Source organism: Octopus bimaculoides, chromosome 1 (assembly GCF_001194135.2).
Source record: "Octopus bimaculoides isolate UCB-OBI-ISO-001 chromosome 1, ASM119413v2, whole genome shotgun sequence".
Lineage (NCBI taxonomy): Eukaryota > Metazoa > Mollusca > Cephalopoda > Octopoda > Octopodidae > Octopus > Octopus bimaculoides.
Window position 1 is genome coordinate 73,095,805 of NC_068981.1, and position 22,770 is coordinate 73,118,574.

At 37.2% G+C, this 22,770-nt stretch overlaps 1 protein-coding gene across 1 annotated transcript in view; it reads left to right on the forward strand.

Moving 5' to 3' along the window:
- The window catches only part of LOC106867431 (DNA ligase 1), a 125,388-nt gene that overhangs the window by 91,984 nt on the left and 10,634 nt on the right, over positions 1–22,770 (forward strand). The window contains exons 13-22 of the mRNA XM_014912306.2: positions 2,825–2,926; positions 4,257–4,425; positions 5,687–5,786; positions 7,420–7,505; positions 9,275–9,390; positions 10,823–11,029; positions 15,126–15,342; positions 16,367–16,449; positions 19,340–19,492; positions 22,295–22,492. Coding sequence (XP_014767792.1) covers positions 2,825–2,926; positions 4,257–4,425; positions 5,687–5,786; positions 7,420–7,505; positions 9,275–9,390; positions 10,823–11,029; positions 15,126–15,342; positions 16,367–16,449; positions 19,340–19,492; positions 22,295–22,492 — 1,431 coding nt within the window. The remainder of the gene's footprint in view (positions 1–2,824; positions 2,927–4,256; positions 4,426–5,686; positions 5,787–7,419; positions 7,506–9,274; positions 9,391–10,822; positions 11,030–15,125; positions 15,343–16,366; positions 16,450–19,339; positions 19,493–22,294; positions 22,493–22,770) is intronic.

Consider the following 22,770-nt stretch of genomic DNA (forward strand, 5'->3'; position numbering starts at 1 on the left):
TAACCTTAGACCAAAGTTTATTGAGCAGACATAAGATAGCTGTGGCTATTTTTTTCAAGATAACTTGGTATGATGAAATAGTATTTGGCTGCTGTTTCCAGCAGGTTGAATGGCCGGTTAGATCAGTGTTTTTCAGCCATTTTTTTTTTTTAACCTATGGACCCTTTCATTCCTATTTTACTCAGATGGAATCTGCAAGCCATTTGATATTTAAAAATTCATATATTTTTGTAATATTACACTCTCAGAGTGGTTGGCATTAGGAAGTGCATTCAGCTGTAGAAATCATGCCAAATCAGACTGGAACAAAGTGCAGCTCTCTGGCTTACCAGTTCCAGTCAAACTGCCTAACCCATACCAGCAGCGAAAGCGGACATTGAATGAAGATGATGGTGACGATGATGATGGATAAGCAAAATTAAAAAAAAAAAAAATTGTGTATTGTAGAAGTGTAAACCAATTCATTGCAGATCAAATTTAACAACAAAATCTTATATATAGATCTCCAAGAGTCATATAGACCCTGGTTGAGAGCCACTGGCTCATTCTGCTTATTGGGCTTATGTTGTTATAAAACCTTAGTTGTAGCCTTTAGAGCTGTTGTTTTTTAATCTCAGATCAATCATGTTAAAGTAAGCCTATCTATAATCAAAGGCAGGTATGACTACCTCTTAATTTAGTGTAACAAGTGCTCTTTTTAAAGGTAATAGGATGTGAGTTGAGGAAGATTTAGGTGCTATTTCTAGCTAGGCAGGCGACCATGCGCAGTCACCATCATTGACTCATAGCCTGTTGAGTTTTACCTCTGATCTTTATATTGAGAAACGACCTTGATTGTTTAAACAAGTAATCTCTGTGATTTTTCTCCTTTTTGTTGGTAGCCACAACACTTTTTATGATGCAAATGCCTGTATTTATAATATCTTCACTGCGTGTGTGTGTGTGTGTGTGTGTGTATATGTGTATATACATATATCTGTATGTATATATATATCTGTGTATATGTATCAGTGTATGCATGTGTGTGTGTGTGTGTGTGTGTGTTGTTTTATTATTAAAATCGGTTAGATTGCTCTGTTGGTATGTTTTTTTAATTATTAATGAAATTGTTTTCCGGCCGGATACTTTACTCTGTATTAATCATTCAACAATGCAGAGGGGCTGGCATCATCCATTGCATAGATTGCCAGGGGCTTTCATAACATTTTTCTTGTATGATTAATTACAGAATGTGGATAGTACAGCTAGTAAGCACACCAGTTTAAAGAGTAGAGTGATTAAGGCACATATTACATCCTTGCATCTCTAGAATCGCTTTCATTTCTCATTATCATCCTTGACCACATTATTTCCTTACAGTTCGCTGGATCCTGTCAAACCATTCAACCCTTACCAGAATGAAAACTAGATGTTAAATGAGGACAAGGATGATGATGATGATCATCATCATCATCGTTTAACGTCCGCTTTCCATGCTAGCATGGGTTGGACGATTTGACTGAGGACTGGTGAAACCGGATGGCAACACCAGGCTCGATGTACATGTATATACAGCCATGCTTAAATCATTGTCGTTGACAATGCTGATAAGGGTTGGATGATTTGACAGTGTCTGATGGGTCCAAGGACTACATCCATACTCTTGTGTGTGATTAGGCATAGTTTCTATGGTTGGATGCCCTTCCTAATGCAAACCACTTCATAGCGTGTACAGGATGCCTTTTCCATGCCATTAAGGCTAGTGAGGTTGTCACAGTTTTTAAAACTATGAATCCCATGAAAGCATCTTTATCCTAGGACATGAGGAGCAAAAAATGGGTAAAATTATACGAGAAAGGGTTTAGAGCAGAGCAAGGTTAGAAAAAAATCAGTACTGGGGTCATTTTGTTCAACTAAACCCTTCAAGGCTGTACCCAGCATGAACAAAGTCCAATGGGTGAAACAAGTAAGAAATAGCCACGGGCTGACCAAAGCCTTGTGAGGGGATTTGGTAGATGGAAACTGAAAGAATCCCATTGTATGTATATATATATTTACGTGTGTGTGTGTGTGTATCTTTGTGTCTGTGTTTGTTCCCTCACCATCGCTTGACAACTGATGTTAGTGTGTTTACATCCCCGTAACTTAGCAGTTCAGTAAAAGTGACCAATAGAATAAATACTAGGCTTACAAAAAATAAGTCCTAGAGGTCGATTTCTTTTAAGGTGGTGCTCCAGCTTGGCTGCAGTCAAATGTTTGAAACAAGTAAAAGAATATATACACACATACACACACTCATACAACAGGCTTCTTTTAGTTTCTGTCTACCAAATCCACTCACAAGGCTTTGGTTAGCCTGAAGCTGTTGGAGAAGACACTTGCCCAAGATGGCAAGATGTCATGGCAGTAAAACAGAGTTTGTGGGAAGCAAATACACTTTGCACAACCATGTCTGCATAAAAATTTTAAAAATTATTTTATTCTTCGCTCCAAATGGTACTAGCGGTCAATGCAGAGGTCATATTAGGGGTGGCAGTGGATGGCTAATGCATTTATCATAATGCTTCATGAAAGCCAGAGCACTCTTCTAAGAAAACGAATGCCAATATAACAGTGTGTGTATGTATTTTAAATGAGCAATAGGACTCTACCATAATGCAGTATTATTCAGTAGAAGCCAGAATGTCTTGGATGACACTAAATGTCCTTTAACTGAATCCCTTGAACTTTTCTGATATTTCATGTAATGAATATAGTAATCTTGCATTCTTCTTACATATGTTTCCTTGTTCTTCAGTATTTCTATATTTTCATCATTTTGCATATATTTGTTCTGTTTTCACAGTCAAGTCGTAGTAATCAACGGACCATGTTTGCTCCACCAAAACTGACTATTGCTGGTGTCTTCTCTAAACTGAAAGAGATTGCCCTCATGACTGGAAACTCAGTGAGTATTTCTTTTATTTATTATGTCTTTTGTCTTTTACTTGTTTCAGTCATTAAACTGCAGCCATGCTGGGGGACCGCCTTGAATTTTTAATCTAATGAATCGACCCCAGTATTTATTTTTTAAACCTGGTATTTATTCTACTGGTCTCTTTTGCCGAACAGCTAAGGTACGGGGACGTAAGCACACCAACACCGGTTGTCAAGCGGTTATAGGGGGACAAACACAGACACAAAGACACATGCACATAGATATATATATACATATTTTTATGACCGGCATCTTTCAGTTTCCATCTACCCAATCCACTCACAGGGCTTTGGTTGGTGTGAGGCTATAGTAGAAGACACTTGCCCAAGGTGCCACACAGTAGGACTGAACCAGGAACCATGTGGTTGGGAAGCAAGCTTCTTACCACACAGCCACTCCTGCGCCTATATTTTTCACTATACTCATTGCCAAACCTCACCTTACTGATAGCATCCCTGCAATTGTCAGGCTGGATTCTTTGAACAACTCTTGCTCAAAAACTACATCTGGTTTGGTCACACACTTTGTTGTACACAGGGTGAACTCATCTGTGATGCAGTGACATCACAGCTTTTCTTGGCATAAATGGTAAGTCGACAGCTGAAAACATGGATCGGTGCAATCAAGTTTGGTGTTGAATAAATACCTGGCCATCGTGCATATGGTCTTTATCTTTGGAAGTGCAAGTGGTTAATAATTTCTGTAATGGACCTCTGTGATTGCCTGGTGTGGTCAGCTTCTGCTTGTGATACTGTGGATTCATTGGTCAGAGGCAGCTGAACTCATCTCATATTGATACCATCACAGACACAAATCTTTATTAAAAGTTGATCTGTATTTATCAAGTAAACCCAGTTATTCATCTGGATTAACCCCTCCCTCTGCCTCAAAAAAAAGAAGAAAGAATTTTATGTCGGAAATCTTTGAAGATAAAAAAGACAACAAAGGATGAAGCTATAATGAAATATATAATGAGGTACTTAACCCAAGGATGACCTATAAACTTGTAAATAAGGTTTGACATTATATAAAATAGAAACACGAAGGAGACTACTGGCCTAAAAATCTATTCTGTTATAGTAGTTATTGAGAAATGTATGTTAAGAAAAAGTAAAGTAAAACTGAGTCTTATGCTTTTATAATAGAGTAGAACAAACCTTACTTAGTTGTTTGGAAATAAAAATTATAGATTTTTTTATAAAATCGTTACATTCTTTGTATCTATTTTTCTCTTATTTCATTGCAAATAATCTCCTTTACTTCTTTCTTTTTTCTGTTAATTCTTTAATTTTTCTCACAGGTAATGTCAAAGAAAATTGACAAGATTAAAGTCATGTTTGTGGCATGTCGTTCATCAGAGGCTCGGTTTCTCATAAGGTCCCTTGGTGGGAAACTGCGTATTGGCCTAGCTGAACAATCTGTTCTAACAGCTTTGGGTAGTGCTATATTTTTATCTCCTCCTGGTCAAGGTAAAGTTTATTTCATTTGCTCACACAAAGATGTTTTTTTATCTCTTCTGACTCTAACTCTTTCTAACATTTACTTATTAGACTTAAAGCTATCACGAGGTCTAAGACTCATAAGACCAGAGTTTAACCCAGTTACTATGGTGTATATGTGCCTCAAATTACACCTCCCACCACACCTTCCATCCCTGGATGGGATGCTAGTCCATCACAGGCTTAACTTTGCAACTATTGCTGGAACACATCTACAGCTGAATGGACTGAAGTGTTTAGGTCAAGAAAGAATGCACCACTTACTCTGGAAATCTAAACTACATTCTTAGTCATGCACCTTTAAGATATTGGTACTTTAAAAAAATAATGCACCTTTTACTTATTGGTACTTTAAAAAAAATAACAGCTATCTTAATTCACCTTTTCCAAGGGCTCAACTTTCTTTTTAGAACCAGAGACTACTTTAGCTCTGAATAATTTCAAGGAGTCATAGGCATGCATTGCTCAATAGGTGTAGAACAGACCTGTGCCTCTGTCATGCTTTAATCTCTTATCATCTGGTACAAAGTCAATACCCTCAATACCTTTTTGCCACCACTCAGTTAAGGGGTCATGTCTTGCAAGTTAATAGGTGACCTCCATGGTGCTGGTGCCACACACAAAAAAAGGCACCTAGTACTCTGTGTAAAGGGGTTAAGAAGGGCATCCAGCTGTAGAAACCATGCCGAAGCAAACACTAAAGCTTGGTGCAGTCCTCTGGCTTGCCAGCTCCTGTTAAAGCATTCAACCCATGCCAGCATGGAAAATGGACATTAAATGATGAAGAAGAAAAATTTAAAAATTAATAAAATTCAGCTGATTAATAAACCATCATTCATCAATATACTACAATCACAAGATCTTTGATATACCAGTTACTCTTTGCTTCTTATATTACTTCGATAATGGTCTTGGCTCCTCTGCAGTCCAAGCCCATCGAATACACTTGTCTTTCCTTCTCTCATCATATCTACTATGTCTCACTTCTCATATCTTCTATGTGCAAAAATGGAAATATATTAGTCTTTAAGGGAGTTCACAGAGTAATCTGCTATTGACATGGTCCACTATACAATCAAAATGGCCATTAAAGATATAAAAGTAAGGAAGGCAACCAAACCATATAGGATAATTGTTGTGAAACTGAAATTATATTGTGAAGTAGAATATACTTTGAGTCATCCTCATACAGAATTTGGTAGTGTAATTTTTTTGTTTTTTGTAACTGTAGCTTACCCACCTGTGATTGTCAACGCTGGGAAAAATGTGTCAGCTGATAGCCTGAAGAAGAAGGTAGAAGAGTCAGTCCTTGCCATTAAAACAACATATTGGTAAGTTCACTTCGAATTATCACTCTGAATGTGTGTGTGTGAGAGAGAGAGAGGGAGAGAGAGAGAGACACACACACACACACATACACTTGTGCTTACATAATCAGAAGGCCAGATCTGTAGCCCAGTTTCAGTTTCTAATTTCATGTTTTATCCTTGAGCAAAATCATTAATGTTACAAATCCTATTCCCTGGAGTTAATTGGATTATTTTTGGTGAATTCTACTGATTATGAAAACACAGAGATTTGATGTTTTATTTCAAGTTCTAATGAAGTTACTGATTAGGTTATTTTTATTCTTCATTCAAGTACAGGAGGATGGTTCATAAAATCAGCACAGTGGCAGAATTTGTTGTAGCTAGTCCTATGTTAAAAACTTCTACTGTAAAGTTAACTGAGGTAATTAGAATTCTGAATCCAATATTATCACTAGCGGCTATAAGTTAAACAAGATTTAAACACTATATTTGGATTAACAGTCTCATCTGAAACACGCAACAGTTGTTCAGTTTATAAGGCTAACAACTGTACTCAATCTGTGGACATTTAATCCTTTAGCATTTAATCTGATCATATCTGGTCAAAATATTCTACTTGTCTTATGCTCAAATTGGCCACATCTGGCCTCTCACACCCACTCGATAATGTCACTGTAAAAAAAAGACAATCTCATCATCAAAATTTTGAAGCTACGAGATAATGCATGATTAATTTGGCACGTAAAAAGTACCATTTGACTGTGGTCGATACCAATGCCACCTGACTGGCTCCCATGCTGGTGGTATGTAAAAGGCACCATTTGAGCATGGTTGATGCCAGTGCTGCCTCACTGGCCGCCCCCGTACCAGTCACATTTAAAAAGCACCCACTACACTCTCGGAGTGGTTGGCGTTAGGAAGGCCATCCAGGCTTGCCAGTCCTCAGTCAAACTGTCCAACGCATGCCAGCATGGAAAGCAGATGTTAAACGATGATGATATGAATAAATAAACATCACACTTGACAGAGTAACCTGAATGGTAAAGGGTTAATTCCACTACTCAAGGCAATGTTGCTTCCATATTGAGGTTTATAAGATCTCCTTTTAACATCAGTATTTTGAGACCGTTTTCTAAAAGAAAACTGTATGCTTCAACAACTAACACTTCCTCACTACAGTTGTATCTCCTTTTTATCATTTTCAACAACAGCCTTCATGTCTCCACATTTCTCAATATCTTTTCTACTTCTCAGCAATTATTGCTTTCTCTTTCACAGCCCTCTCTTTCTCCCCTTTTCTAAATGTGAATAAAACAGCCTTTCCTCTTCATTTTCTTTTTTCTTTTTTTTTTTTTTGTGAGACATGATTAATTGATCATATGTAATAAGTTTTACGCTAATTAAAATTGTTTTGTGGAATATTTATATGTTAAAAGCAGTAATGAGGTCTGTTAGTTTGTCTCAACAGTATTTGGAATATAGCTTTTTCTTTAATGAACTGACCAGACGTACCTCATTTTTGCTGTTGCAGTCACTGGCCACTACAGGACTCCTAGAACGTTAATGATTTCCTTTTGTTCATTCATTTGCTTGTCTTTGTTCTGTTTGCCAGTCTTTAGTCTTCTTTGCTCATGTATGTGTTTGTTAATTGCAGCGAATGTCCAAATTATGATGCTATAATTAAGGTTCTTCTCTCGGATGGTATTGATGAACTACCAAATAAGTGTAAATTGACTCCAGGTAGGTACAACTTGAACAAAGTATTAAAAAAAATAATTAAAAAAAAACAGGCGTGGCTGGATGGTAAGAAGTTTGCTTTCCAACTACATGGTTCTGGGTTCAGTCCTACTGCGTGGCACCTTGGGCAAGTGTCTTCTACTAATGTTAGCAATCTGAGGAACTTTTGTGGCTCATTGGGTTGGTGTTTATCTCCAGTTTCCATGATGCTTGGTAGAGGCAACAAATTTCTTACTTGTTAAGACTCTAGTTTATCATAGATAACTTTTTTCCATCTGTGGAATTGATCCTGTTACTGCAGCCTAACAGAACTATTAGACATTTAATACTAAGTGGGGGTTCATTTACATTCTGTGGTTTCTATTTACAGCCTAGTATACTGTGTCCATTTAAAAACTATCTATCTTAAACACTGACACAATGTAGTTGCTGGTGACAGTATCTAAACTACTGATCATCCATTATCTTATTGATTGGAATCAGCCATCCACATCTATTTTACTGTTCCAGAAATGGATTTGGTTATAATCATTTTTGCTTCAAATAGAAAGCAAACAGAGACTCTGAAGTTGCGGTGCTAAACTATTGATCAAATGGTTACGAGTGCTTTTGAGCATAGCATATAATTCTGTATATCTCAGACTACTTACTTGATAAACCAGTTCCGCTTTTACCTTGAAGTAGCCATTTAGCGGCAGGGAAAATATCCAGCTGTAAAAACATTTGTTCAAGTAACATTTGTAAAAGAGCAAATGCTCAAAAACCCTTCCTGATCAGGTTGTAACAAAGTGGATGCAAAACAATAAGAATAAATCAAGTAATTATTAGTCTTGTAATGATAGTAATGACATTGCCAGTGATGGGGGATAACAATGACAGAATCTGCTGCTACTGCTGTTCGTGTTGTGTTGGCCCTTTCAAGCTGATTTGAATTTGAAACACTGGATGTAGGAGGCAATGATCTGTTAACCCTTTAGCATTGAGATTACTTTGTCAAATGTAATTCTTATTTACAGTATTTTGAATTAATCATGAAAGGAGTGGCTGTGTGGTAAGTAGCTTGCTTACCAACCACATGGTTCCGGGTTCAGTCCCACTGCGTAGCACCTTGGGCAAGTGTCTTCTACTATAGCCTCGGGCTGACCAAAGCCTTGTGAGTGGATTTGGTAGACGGAAACTGAAAGAAGCTCGTTGTATATATGTATATATATATATATATGTATGTGTGTGTGTGTATATATGTTTGTGTGTCTGTGTTTGTCCCTCCAACATCGCTTGACAACCGATGCTGGTGCGTTTACGTCCCCGTAACTTAGCGGTTCGGCTAAAGAGACCGATAGAATAAGTACTAGGCTTACAAAGAAGTCCTGGGGTCGATTAGCTCGACTAAAAGGCGGTGCTCCAGCATAGCCACAGTCAAATGACTGAAACAAGTAATTGAGTAAAGAGTAAATTATCTCATAGCTTTGAAATTTTGATGATGTGATTGTTTATTTCTAGTGTGATATTGTAGGATAGGTGTAAGGGGCTGAATCTGGCCAGTTTGAACATAAAATGGGTAGAGTATTTGGGTTGGATATAGTCAATTTAATTACTAAAGGGTTAATGATTACATGATATCTTCCTTTCATTGCTCTTCATCCCCTTTTAAAAACACATAAATAATATAAAAAATAGCAAATAAGTAAAGAAAGAACTGAATGAAATAGATAAAATTGGTTGCAATTGAGAATCTCTTAATGTTTCTTGGAAAAATTGTAAATTTTTTTCAGGAATTCCTCTAAAACCTATGTTAGCAAACCCCACAAAAGGTATCAGTGATGTGTTGGCAAAATTTGATGTGGCTGAATTTACCTGTGAATATAAATATGATGGAGAAAGAGCTCAGGTAATTTTTTTTAGTGTTTTTACTGTTCATATTATAATTGTTGTGTCTTCATTTGCTACTTTTTCTTACTATTAAATATTTAAAATTTTTATTTTCAATACCATCATCATCATCGTTTAACGTCCGCTTTCCATGCTAGCATGGGTTGGACGATTTGACTGAGGACTGGTGAACCAGATGGCTACACCAGGCTCGAATCTGATTTAGCAGAGTTTCTACAGCTGGATGCCCTTCCTAATGCCAACCACTCCGAGAGTGTAGTGGGTGCTTTTTACATGCCACCTGCACGAAGGCCAGTCAGGAGATACTGGCAATGGCTACGCACGAAATGGTGTATTTTACGTGCCATCTGCACAGGAGCCAGTCCAGCAGTACTGGCAACGAACTTGCTCGAATGTCTTTTCATGTGCCAGTAAGGCGACGTTGGTAACGATCATGCTCAAATGGTGCTATTTACATGTCACAGGCACAGAAGCCAGACAGCTGGTGCTCTGGCAACGATCACGCTCAGACGGTGCTCTCAGATGAGGCTAAATAGCCAAGAGATTAAGATGCTAGACCAGTAATTGTAATGTTTTACAACATTATGGTTTTTGAAATGTCTTTTTGCTACTGTTTTCCTTTATTGAATATTCTGCACCTTAACCCTTTTGCATTTAAACCAGCTAAATCAGACTCAAATATTCTGCCTGTTCACACTGACCAGATCTGCCCTCTCACACCTAACCTACAATGTCATTCTAAAGATGTATACAACCACATCATCGAAATTCTGAAGCTACAAGACAATACCTGATTAATTCAAAACAATAAGCATTACATTTAACAGAATAATCTGAATGTTAAAGGGTTGAACATATTACTGTATTGTTTAACCCTTCAGCAATCAGATTACTCTGCCAAATGTAATGCTTATTATTCATTCACATTGTTTTGAATAAATCATGCATTATCATGTACCTTCAAGATTTTGATGATGTGATTATTTAATTTTAGAACAACATTGTAGAGTAGGTGTGAGAGGCCAAATCCGGTTATTATGAACATAAAATAGATAGAATATATGGGCCAGGTATGGCTGGTTTAAATTCTTAAGGGTTAAATGTTATACTGTATTACACACAAAAGGAGATTTTCATTTCACCCACTAGAATTGCTTACATTTTTAGATAATCAGAAATAAATATTGTTTACATTTGGAGAATAGATTTGAAAGCAATATGGCATTATTGTTTGAGACATTATGACATTCTGTAATAACCTCTTTTGCTAATGGTATAACCCACTCTACAGTGATTCCTACTCCATCCGTGTGATGCAGTTTTATATTAAATCTTCTCAGAACATAAATGCATGTCTGTCTATTTCAAAAAATCTTATAGACTTAGGGAGCAGAATTTATTTTAGTGAAAATTTCTTTGTTTGCTGGCAGATTCACATGAAGGAAGATGGTAAAGTTGAGATCTACAGCCGCAATTCAGAAGACAATACTACCAAATATCCAGATGTCATTCAGAGAATATCAAAGTCTGTTGGCAAGGATGTCAAATCTTTTGTTCTTGATTCAGAAGCTGTTGCTTGGGATAAAGAAAACCAAAGCATTTTACCATTTCAAGTCCTGAGTACACGTAAGAAAAAGGCAAGTAAAACACCTTTCTTTCTGGAGCTAATGTTGTGAGTTATGCAAGTAATTAAAGCAGAGACACTGCAATAAGTGTAAGAAAATAAGAATAGTGTGACCTTCTGGATGTGCAATATGAAGGTAAGTGTTGAAATGAGTGCAAGAGAGTTGGTCTAGAATCATCATCATCATCGTTTAACATCTGCTTTCCATGCTAGCATGGGTTAGACGATTTGACTGAGGACTGGTGAAACCGGATGGCAACAACAGCCTCCAATTTGATTTGGCAGAGTTTCTACAGCTGGATGCCCTTCCTAACGCCAACCACTCAGAGAGTGTAGTGGGTGCTTTTACGTGTCACCCGCACAAAGGCCAGTCAGGCGGTAAGTGACTGTGAAAGTACGGAATATATACAAGTACATTAACCCTTTAGTGTTTAAACCAGCCATATCTGGCCCAAATATTCTACATGTTTTATATTTAAACTGGCGATATCTAGCCTGTCACACCTAACCTACATTGACATTCTAAAAATAAACAATCACATCATTGAAACCTCGAAGTTATGAGATAATGCATGATTAATTCAAAACAATTTGAGTGAAAAAGTATTACATTTAACAGGGTAATCTGAACACTAAAGGGTTAATACCAAAATGATGTATAAATAAGCATTACATTTGACAGAGTAATCTGGATGCTAAAGGGTTAATCCTTTTGATACCATCTCTCTGTTGAAATGTATTGCCATTGCTTTAATCTGACTTGACCAGCACTTGGACAGACTTGACCTGTCTGCTCAGCCTCTGAACCTCACAGTGGAGCCTGGCTCAGTATGGTACCTTTGGTTTAATTAATTTTGAAAATAATGAACAATATAGTAAAATAATTAAGCTGGTTTTTGGAACATAATTTTACATGACATCTGTATGAAAAGTATTAATTTAGCTCATTTTAAAACATTAAGTTTGTATGATAGAACCAGAGGCAGTCAGTCTTGGGTGGGTTGGTTTCAAAAGGACTAAAGAAGACTTGCATTAAAGTTGATCAGGGCTTAAAAAATAATCTCAAAGATTTTTTTTTTTTTTTCTATTTGTTGCTGAATTGTAGCAGTGATTGAAAGCTGTAATTTTTTAATTTTATGTATTTATATTTTCCCTCCTTTACTTTTATTTCTTTTAATTTAGGTATATATACAAATGGTAAGGGTGTGGCCATCAATAGTCTAGCAGTCCACTTAAGCACAAAACGTTTCTGTCAATGGCTGCTGGACCAATTCATTTCTACAGTCCTGAAGTAGAGTGCTTCGTTTGTCATTAGCCAATGTCAATGATGAAAACTCTCAATTTGCTGGTGGAGTCATGTGTTTCTATTGTCACAAGTTTAAAGGGACATGTGTTTAGCATTCGTACATTCTGCTACCTGTCAACATGGGCTTTCATTGTACTCATGGAGTGAACGGCAACATTTGACATGTTGCTCTCCATGAAAGTGTTGGTGATAAGTAACATCTCAGGTCAACAAGTGATCTGAGGGTTGTGGGAGGCAGATAATTCCATTCAGGTATTTACCATAGTTTGGGTCTCACATAGTTACATGCTAGTCTGTGAGATCCAAGATTGCTGATATGCTTTGTTTCTTTCATTGTTTTGTTGGGTAGCTCTTGTCACATAAATGTTGCAACAGCATATAATATCTGTTTGGAGCAGTCTAATGATCATCCCTACGCCTTATTATTTGGCACATTTTCAAGGCCAAGTAAAGAGCCATGCTAACTTGGAAAGCACTGTTGTCCAATTTGATGCCTATCTGGAATATCCAGGGGCCGTTGAGCTAGGCATTATTCTTCAACTCATGTGCAAGCACATGTTCTGCATGTCTTTGAACAGTTATCTACCAATTCCATTTTTTCTCCTTTCTCTGATGTTAGTAATAGTTTCAGCATTATCATCCATTCTACCAAACACGTAGTATGTGGTCTGCAGATGAAAGTTCTTTAGTATTGGAAATTATCTCACTTAACCAGTATTACTGTTGTATGTCGTGATGAAATATGTGCTGGCAGTACAAGGTTGGTTGTAGGTCTGTCACTAGTGTTCATTAGATATGTTTATCAGCACCTTATTAGTTGAACTGTGGTGGCTCTCCTAGACTGGGCAATTATATACTGTGTTTCTACATTGGGCACATATATACCCTGCTTCTAGATTAGGCACATATACTCTGCTTCTAGACTGGGCATAGATAAACTCTGCCTCTAAAGTGAGTACATACACTTTGCTTCTAGATGAGGTACATATACTCTGCTTCTAGACTGGGTACATATAATCTATTTCTGGACTGATCACATATAAATTCTGCTTCTAGACTGGGCATGTATACACTGGTTATTTCAGTCTGTTATTCTCATATCATGGTCGAGTAGTTAGCAATGAGATATGCATCCAACTGTAAAATCAATGTGCAAGTTATGAGGATAGGAATAACATTTTTAACCAGAATAGGAAATCTGTGTAAGCTGAGAGATCTTATATGAGAGCTAGCTTTCCAGTGACGCTGGCTGATGTTCATAATGACAACAAAGAAAAGAAAAAGAATAGTGATTTTGCATAGTTTCAAGTCCAGCTAAGAATTCTTCGGAGACAACCTGGCACTGGCCATTAAATAATTCTGCAATTAGAAAATTAGAACTGAAATCTAACTTGTTAATGAATGATGTGAAAAGGAAGTATATTAGAAGTGGTTGTAGAAGATTCAGACAGGGCCTGTTGGTTGTGTAAATCTTACGTGAAGAACAAGTTGAGGATCTCATCAAATGGAAAAAAGTGATAAGGCATGAAGAATGTTAGTGTATGCAGTGTATGTAGTTGAAACAATGATGATGCATGCTAGGCTGGTATCATTGTGCATTTGTAGTAGGGATGAACTATGATAAAAATATAACTAACATTTGTGATGGAGATAGTTAGATCAGATTTGAAAGTATAAATATCTCTTATAAGATGACATAAAAAGGTGGGGTATTGCACAACTGCACTTTTGAATGCTGATTATGATGATGATAACTAAATGTTGATAGAACTGTTGACTGAATACTTTATGGTATTTAGTTTCACTTCTGTATTTTCTGAGGTCAACTTAGCATTTTGTTTCTTCAGAGTCATTGAAATAATTATCAATAATTCACTAGGATCTTCATCATCATTAAATGTCCACGTTTACGTGCTTGCTTAGTCCAGATGGAATTTGCTGAGGCAGATTTTTCTCTGGCCAGATGCCCTACCTGTTGCCAACACTCACTTGTTTCCACGTAAGGCAATATTTTCCTTAGCTAGACATGTTTTTCACTGAAGACTGGAAATGAAAAACCTTGCTTGTATGACAATAATGCTCTGTCTGCCAAATCCTCTCACAAGACTTTAGTTGGCTTGAGGCTATAGTAGAAGACACTTGCCCACAGTGCCATGCATCATCATCATCATCATTATTTAATGTCCGTTGTCCATGCTGGCATGGGTTGGATGGTATGACTGGAGCTGACAAGCTGGTGGGGCTGCACCAGACTCCAGTCTGATTTGGCATGGTTTCTACAGCTGGATGCCCTCCCTAATGCAAACCACTTTACAGAGTGTGCTGGATGCTTTTATGTGGCACTGCACGGGTGGTTTTACATGGCACCACACAGACTCTTTTACATGGTGCCACATGGGCACTTGTTACTGCACAGTTGGTCTTATGTGTCACTGCATGGGCACTTTATTTGGCACTGCACGGTTTCTTTTACATAGCACCGCCATGTGTGCTTCACCCAACAGAAGGATTGGTCTTAACACTTTTGTTGTTGAGTACGGCCAGGTGCCAGATATCTCGGTCCTTTGTCATCTCACCCAAAAGGTTCAGCTTCCTGAAGACCACCATTGTTGGGAACTAGGCTTGTGAACCACACAGCCATGCCTGCTCCTACTGTCATATAAATATACAGGTTTATGTCAGTGTGAAAAAAAAAAAAAATTCATTGTTAACATTATGTTTAATTTGAAGTCGAAGTCTGTTTTCATTTGTTATTCAAAGCTATCTTTAACTGATTTTGTCTCTCTCCTTACTTTGGTAACAGGATGCTTCCGCTGATGATATCAAAGTTCAGGTGTGTATCCATGCATTTGATTTACTTTACCTCAACGGTGAGTCACTAGTTCGAGAACCTTTCCGCAAGAGACGGCAGTTGCTCTGGGACAATTTTATTGAAGTAGAAGGAGAATTTGTTTTTGCCAAATCTCTTACAGCATCAGACCATGAAGTTATTGGAGAATTTTTAGAAGAATCAATAAAAGGTAAGTGAAATCAACTTCTATGTATTTTTGAACATAATTTTTTTTTTTTTGTTTTAAATATTTTTTTCTCCTATATTAGCGTAGATTTTGGCAATCACACTAGTTATTGAAGCATGTGCAATACTGCAGATAATGAGACTTGAGTGCTGGTGTACCCAGGAATGTCTTTAGAATTTTTTCTACTATAGGCACAAGGCCTGAAATTTTATGGGGAGGGAGTAGTTAATTACATTGAGCTGAGTACTTAACTAGTACTTATTTTATCAACCCCCAAAAAATAAAAGGCGAAGTTGACCTCAGTGACATTTGAACTCAGAATGTAAAAACAGAAGAAATACTGCTAAGCATTTTGTTTGGCATGGTAACAGTTCTGCCAGTTTGCCACTTTAGAATGTTTCTAGAATTACAATGTAATTACAGCTGGATGCCCTTCCTAATGCCAACCACTCTGTAAAGTGATTGGTGTTAGGAAGGATGTACAGCCATAGAGATCATACCTCAACAGACAGTTGGAGTCTGGAAAGCTCCCTGACTGGTCAGCTCTTTTCAGATCGTCTAAACCATGCTAACATGGAAATCAGATGTTAAATGATGATGATGATGATGATGATGATTATCTATGTCATGATTTGATCTCATGAATTTAGAAGTCATGATGACTCAGCCAACATGCTTCTTTCCATTTAGATCAGTAGGTTACATGAGGCAAGCAAAGTTATAGTACCTTTCATTTGGATGGAACATTGTGTCCATGACTTATTTAGTAATGGTTAAGAACAAGCTAACAAACTTGATGTATTGTGCTTTGAAAAGTATATATAAAATTACACCTTTAGTGAAGAGAAAGGTCATTAGCCTTAGCAATTGATTCTGGTTAAGACTAACAAGAAACACAACTCAAAAATGCAAATTTATTAATTAGAACATAAGAGACATCTTTTGTGTTAACCACTAGGTTGATATTGTCCTGAATCTTTCTCTGACAACGACACGTATTTATGTATACATATTTGTATTGTTACAGGTAACTGTGAAGGCCTAATTGTCAAAACTCTTGATGTTGATGCCACTTATGAAATTGCCAAAAGATCACACAACTGGTTGAAGGTATGACTTTATACTTTATGTATTTTTCATAATCTCTTTTTAAATGGTGGTTTCAAATTTTGGTACAAGACCAGTAATTTGTGGGGAGGAGCTAGTCAATTACATCAACACCAGTATTCAACTGGTACTCATTTTATCAGCCTGAAAGGATGCAAGGCTAAGTCAGCCTCAGTGAAATTTGAACTCAGAACATAAAGACAGACGAAATGCCACTAAGCATTTTGCCCAGCATGCTAATGATTCTGACAACTCACTGCTTTATCTCTCTATATATTCCTGATAAAATTGGTTTTGCTATTGTAGATTATCTCTCCTTGTGTAAAACTCTGTCCCAAAGTTTACTGATTTCAATCTTAGCACTCCATGTTTTCAGTGCCTAGATATACAAATAGATATACAAATAGATATACAAATAGATATGCTATAGCTGATGTGTCTTGGGTAAAAATTCAGCTCTAAGTATTCAAGCTTTATTCATTTTGGACTTCATTGCAGTGCATTATCCCAAGCTTTTGGACTTAAATCTTGTGGTTCTCAGTTTTGAAGACAGTAAGGGAGTTTTTAAAGGTTGATATAGCAGCTGAGAAGTTGAGTGATAGCCTGGTCCAGTTTGTATGACACTCTATTTCAAGTGATGATCCAGCTTGAGTGAAGCCCAGTTTGAGCACAATCCAACTTGAGTGCTAGTTCAGCTTGAGTTTCACTTATGTGACAACTCCATCAGTATATGAGTGCTAGTTCAGCTTGAGTTTCACTTATGTGACAACTCCATCAGTATATAATTAAACTGTTTAGTGGTCCCTTGTGCTTTGAAGGCATTACTGCTACAGCACTTATGGCACCTACCTTAAGGTAATACTGGTCCTGACATATGGTGTATCTTGAGTAACGAAACTATGGGCAACATATCTTTAATGTATACTTAGCATTGTTTGATCTAGGAAAAGATTTGTGTGTGTGTGTGTGTGGAACTTTTGTGTATAGAAATGAGGGGAATAGTACTGAATAGAGAGATTGTGCTATTTGGAACAAATTCAAAGTTCGAGTTCTGCTAGTGGGCCTGGTACTCTTATTTTTCGTTTCAGCTCAAGTTGATACTTATGATGTTTTATATCATTTACATTAAAATCTTCATATGTAATTCATACATACACATGCACACACACACACACACACACACACTTACATCCAATTGTAAAATTTATATTATTCAATTCTCTGTCTGAAGAATTTCTAATTTGCTGTCTGAAGAATTTCTTACATGTTTAGCTAACATGTAAAACTTCATTATTCCTATTAGCAAATGAAACATATGTAATGGTAAATAACTGGTACTAAAAAAATCTTCAAATTTCCTGTTTTATTATAAAATAACACTGCAAATAATATTTCCAGAATTCTTATATGTACCTTTCATCAATACAACAACGATAGCAACTATATACTGGATTGTAATCATTGAATAAACAGGTGTGTTTCAAGTGGACACAGCTGAAATTTACTCTACCTACCTACACAATACATAACACACACACATGCGCACATACATACATACAGGGTGAAGTGAATAAATTGTCATCTAAATTAAACAAAAATGAAAATAACACTGACATCTCATTTTAACAGATATACTCTCTGAGTGGTTGGCGTTAGGAAGGGCATCCAGCTGTAGAAACTCTGCCAAATTAGATTGGAGCCTGGTGTTGCCATCTGGTTTCACCAGTCCTCAGTCAAATCGTCCAACCCATGCTAGCATGGAAAGCGGACGTTAAACGATGATGATGATGATTTACCAAATTTACATAAAAATATCTTAAAATACTGAAGAGTAAATTTATTCATTAAAATCACCATTGGCTTCAACCATGACCTCCAGACGACTTTGAAGTCTCCTGTAACTCTTCTGGATGGTCTCCTTGTTTAAGTTGGTGAATGTTGCCATAATCCTTGCCTTCAGTTTATCTTTGGTGTTTGTTGGTCTCTTGCTCAACTGTGCCCCACACATAATAATCAAGAGGGTTGCAATGTGGAGGTTAGGTGGTCAGATGTTAGAGGTGATGTGGTCGCAGAAATTGTCTGACAGCCATGACTGGGTTCTCCTGCTTGTGTGGCATGGTGCAGAGTCCTGTTGCCAGACAGGGTCTTCCAGCAGCCATCCTCTTGACCCAGGGCAGCACTACCTCCTCCAGGCACTTGATGTAGGCCTCCGTGTTGAGTCTGAGGCTGTGTGGTAAGATGAATAGAGGCATAATGTCACCATCACTAGTGATCACTCCAAACATCTTCATAACCGCCATTAGACTCATCCAACTCTATCCGAATCCTCTGCACTGTCCTCAGATTGACACCCATACACTCTAAAATGTGTGTATTGAAGTTTCTGGCTTGAAAGCTAAGCAGTACAGCATGTTGTTTCCAAATTTCTAACAGTGTGAATTGCATCATGGTGCTGTTTTTCTCACAGATGATGCCCAACTGACCCTACTATACTGTGTAGTTGACAAAATCAAAAACAAACGATGCGCATGCGTGAAATTAAGATTATAAAGTGGCAACAATTTACCCATCACACCCTGTGTATGTACACACACACACACACACATATACACACACACTCACACACATATTTTTTTAGATGTATATTTGCATATATTCTGCTGTCCATTTTCTGAAGTTTTATGTAACTCCCAGCAATTTCCTGTTTTTTCACTCCAGGGTAAAATGAAGATCTTTTGGGAATTAAAAATGTAGTGATAACATATAATTAAAAAAATAAAATAAAATAAAAAACATGCTGCAGAGAGAAATTGTAATTCTTCCCAATCTATTATAATATTGTCTCTTCATGTCAGAAAAGCTGATTGCATTGGTTATTTTCTCTTCTTTACAGCTAAAGAAAGACTACCTTGATGGTGTTGGTGATACTTTAGATTTAGTGGCCATTGGAGGCTATTTGGGCACTGGAAAACGAACTGGACGCTATGGTGGCTTCTTATTAGCCTGTTATGATGATGAAAATGAAGAATTTCAAACTATTTGCAAGGTTAGATTGTGACTTTATCTGTTGAAATGTTGATGGACATTGAATCTGAGTTCATTTACATAATGTTTATTTTTCCCTATGTGAAGGGAAACTCAGGAGCTCATTTTCTAATATATCCTTTTCAGACAATAGAGTATTATTTAAGGGAGAATTGGCTGCTATTTTGAGCTGGTTGAGCGATGATGTAGGCACCTTTTTTGAGACGTGAGTCACATGAGATTATGACTCATTGTCATGCAGTATTAAAAACAATTTCTTGTTAGGTGTGCCATTCGGAAAGACCCATGGGTCACAGTTTGCCCATAACTGATGTAGAGGTTCTCTCATTGGTTTGTGTTCTGATGTTATAAACTGTGTAGTGGTAAGTCATCCAGCCATGATAAAAAGATCATGCCAATAAATAAGGAAGAAAGAGCAGAGCAGGCATGGACTCTGAGCTCTAGCAGAGGGGGCAGTAACTCCGAAGAAAAACTAAGTGGAATAGACTCTTTAATATATACAGACAGCCTCTCTAGTGCTGGGTGGCATTATAAAATATACCCAGTCCACACTGTAATGCAATTGGTGAGAAGAAAGGCAACCAACTGTGAAAATTATGCAAAACTATATAAGGGTTGACTGAAAAGTTCATAAGCTAAGCTACTCTCATGCAATGTGACCAAATGAGGCTTATTTTTCATGTTTCCCTTGCGGTCCACACATTTGTTCGGATCTATTTCAAAACGGGGGCACCAGTATTTTCTTAACGAAACACTAACGAAACACTTTGAAACTTGGGACACTGATAGAATGTGTCATATAAAACATCTTTTACTCTTAGTCTTCTTAACAAAAATACGTACATCGCAAGTTATTCCATGTTAAAGTTGTCGTATTTCTGTAATTTCAACCAATCACTGACGTCTATTCAGCTGAATAGAGTTACTGCTGGGCGGTCATAAAAATGTTATTCCCTGTGACATATTTCATCCGGTTTAATCGTAATTTATACGCATATATTGTTTATATAATAAATTACGCTGTGCGTATCTATGTGTGTAACAATTTTAGAGTTCGGATTCTAGAGTTAGGGTTAGTTTTAGGGTTAGGGTTAGGGTTAACAGTCTAATTAGGGGATTAATATGATATACACCGTTACAGCGCTAACTGTTTTCAACTGAATAGACGTCAGTGATTAGTAGAAATTATCGAAATAAGACAATTTTTTACATGAAATAAATTCGAATACAAACATTTTTTTCTGTTCTATAACACAAAATAGATAAGTATACAAAGTTTGAAAGTCTTTCGGTACCAAAAACACTACATAAAACATAAATGAAAACCGGTGCCGCCGTTTTGAAATAGATCCATTTGTTCAGTTGGTGTTGCAGTGCTTCAATCCCATTTGTGAAGAAGTTTTCAATTTGTTGCTCAAAAAAATCAACAGCAGATATGACGACATTATCACTGTGATACTGGTTCCCAGTCAACTGCTTTTTCATGTTGGGGAACAGATGGGGCTAAATCAGGTTGATAGGGAGGGTGATCAACTAGTTCGAAGCCACAGTCAAGCACAATAGCCTTTGAAACTAAGGACTTGTGCTGGAGCGTTGTCATGATGAAACAAGACCCCTTTCATTAGTTTTCCTGGGCATTTGGCCTTGATAGCCTTTCATAACTGCATCAGCAAGTTGGCATAATACTCCCCATTGACGGTGTTGCCCTTTTCAAGAAACACAATGCCTTTTGCATCCCCACCAAAAACTGGGGCCATCACCTTCCCTGCAGATGAAACAACCGTGACCCTCTTTGGAGCAGTGTTTTCACTGCATGGATTGTCTCTTTGCCTCTGACTTAGGGTGATGAACCCAAACTCTCATCCTGTGTTAGAAAACTTTCAAGGAAACCAACTGGATCTGCCTCAGACAATATCAGATTTTCCTGTGATGTAATCATCCTGGTCAACTTTTGACCAGGTGTCAGAAAATGTGTCACCTACTGAGCAGATACTTTTGTCATGTCAAGTTCATTGTGCACATTATTCTGAACACTCTCACGGAATATGTTAATAGCATTGACTATTTGATTTATAGTCAGTTGCCTGTCATCCTTCACCATGTGGTGAATGCAATCACTGTTTTCCTTGGTGGTGGCAGTTACAGGACGTCCAAACCTCCGATCATCTTCAAAACTTACTCGTTTTTTACTAGCAGCAGCTGCCCACTTTTGTACTGTTGATAAATTTGGAACGTCATCCCTTAATGTAACAAGCATGTCAGCATAAATGTCCTTGGTGGCTAAACCCTTATTCTGCAGATACTTGATAACCCCACTATCCCAAGTTTTGACCATTTTCAAGAGAGGTTGCTACTAGTTATATTTGAAGTCTTCTTTAAATAGTTACTTTACACGGAAAGAAACATTGCAGTTATTAATAAGAAAGGTTGAAATTAATGCTTTCACTGCTCTAGCACCACTCTTTCATATTTAGCCTGTGAACCTTTCAGCCCACTCTCGTAGTATATAAGAGCATGATCATGTAGTTAGTAAATGTAAACATTAATTACTAACCAGAAACTAATTTATACTTTGTGTTTTGTTAAAAATGTTTTTCTTTTTTCTCACAGGCGAAATACAATCTGCCTTCTTTCTACTCTGTTGTTCATTGTTTTATATTTAACAAAATATTTAATTTCAAAATTAGAATACACTAAATTTCATATTCTTATCGTGACTAAGATGCACGTTTCGAATGCTAAGGGCGATTACTCTTGATGAAGTTTCGAATGCAAAAAAATGTTTCATATTGTTTTTTAATAGTTGGGTACTGGTTTCAAAGATGAAGACCTGGAGAAGCATACAAATTTCTTTAAAGATCATCTGATAGAAACAGCAAAGCCCTATTACAGATGGGATTCTAGCATGAAACCTGATCATTGGTTTGAATCAGTTCAAGTGTGGGAAGTAAAAGCTGCTGATTTGTCAATTTCTCCGGTCCACAAAGCAGCTTCTGGTCAGGTATTGTATCCATTTTTGCTTTTAATTAATTTTACACCATCACCATCATTAGCATATAAGTTCGTTTTCCCTGCTGGCAGGAGTTTGACGGTTTGACAGGGGCTGCACCAGGTTCCATAGTCTGTTTTAACATAGTTTCTACAGCTGGATGCTTTTTACATGGCACCATTACTAATGCCATTTATGTGGCACCTTGGTGCCAAAATTTCATAACATTCACTGTTTCTGTAGATTCTTTCAAAGTATTTTTCTCATGTACTTGAGGAGACAGTGGGATA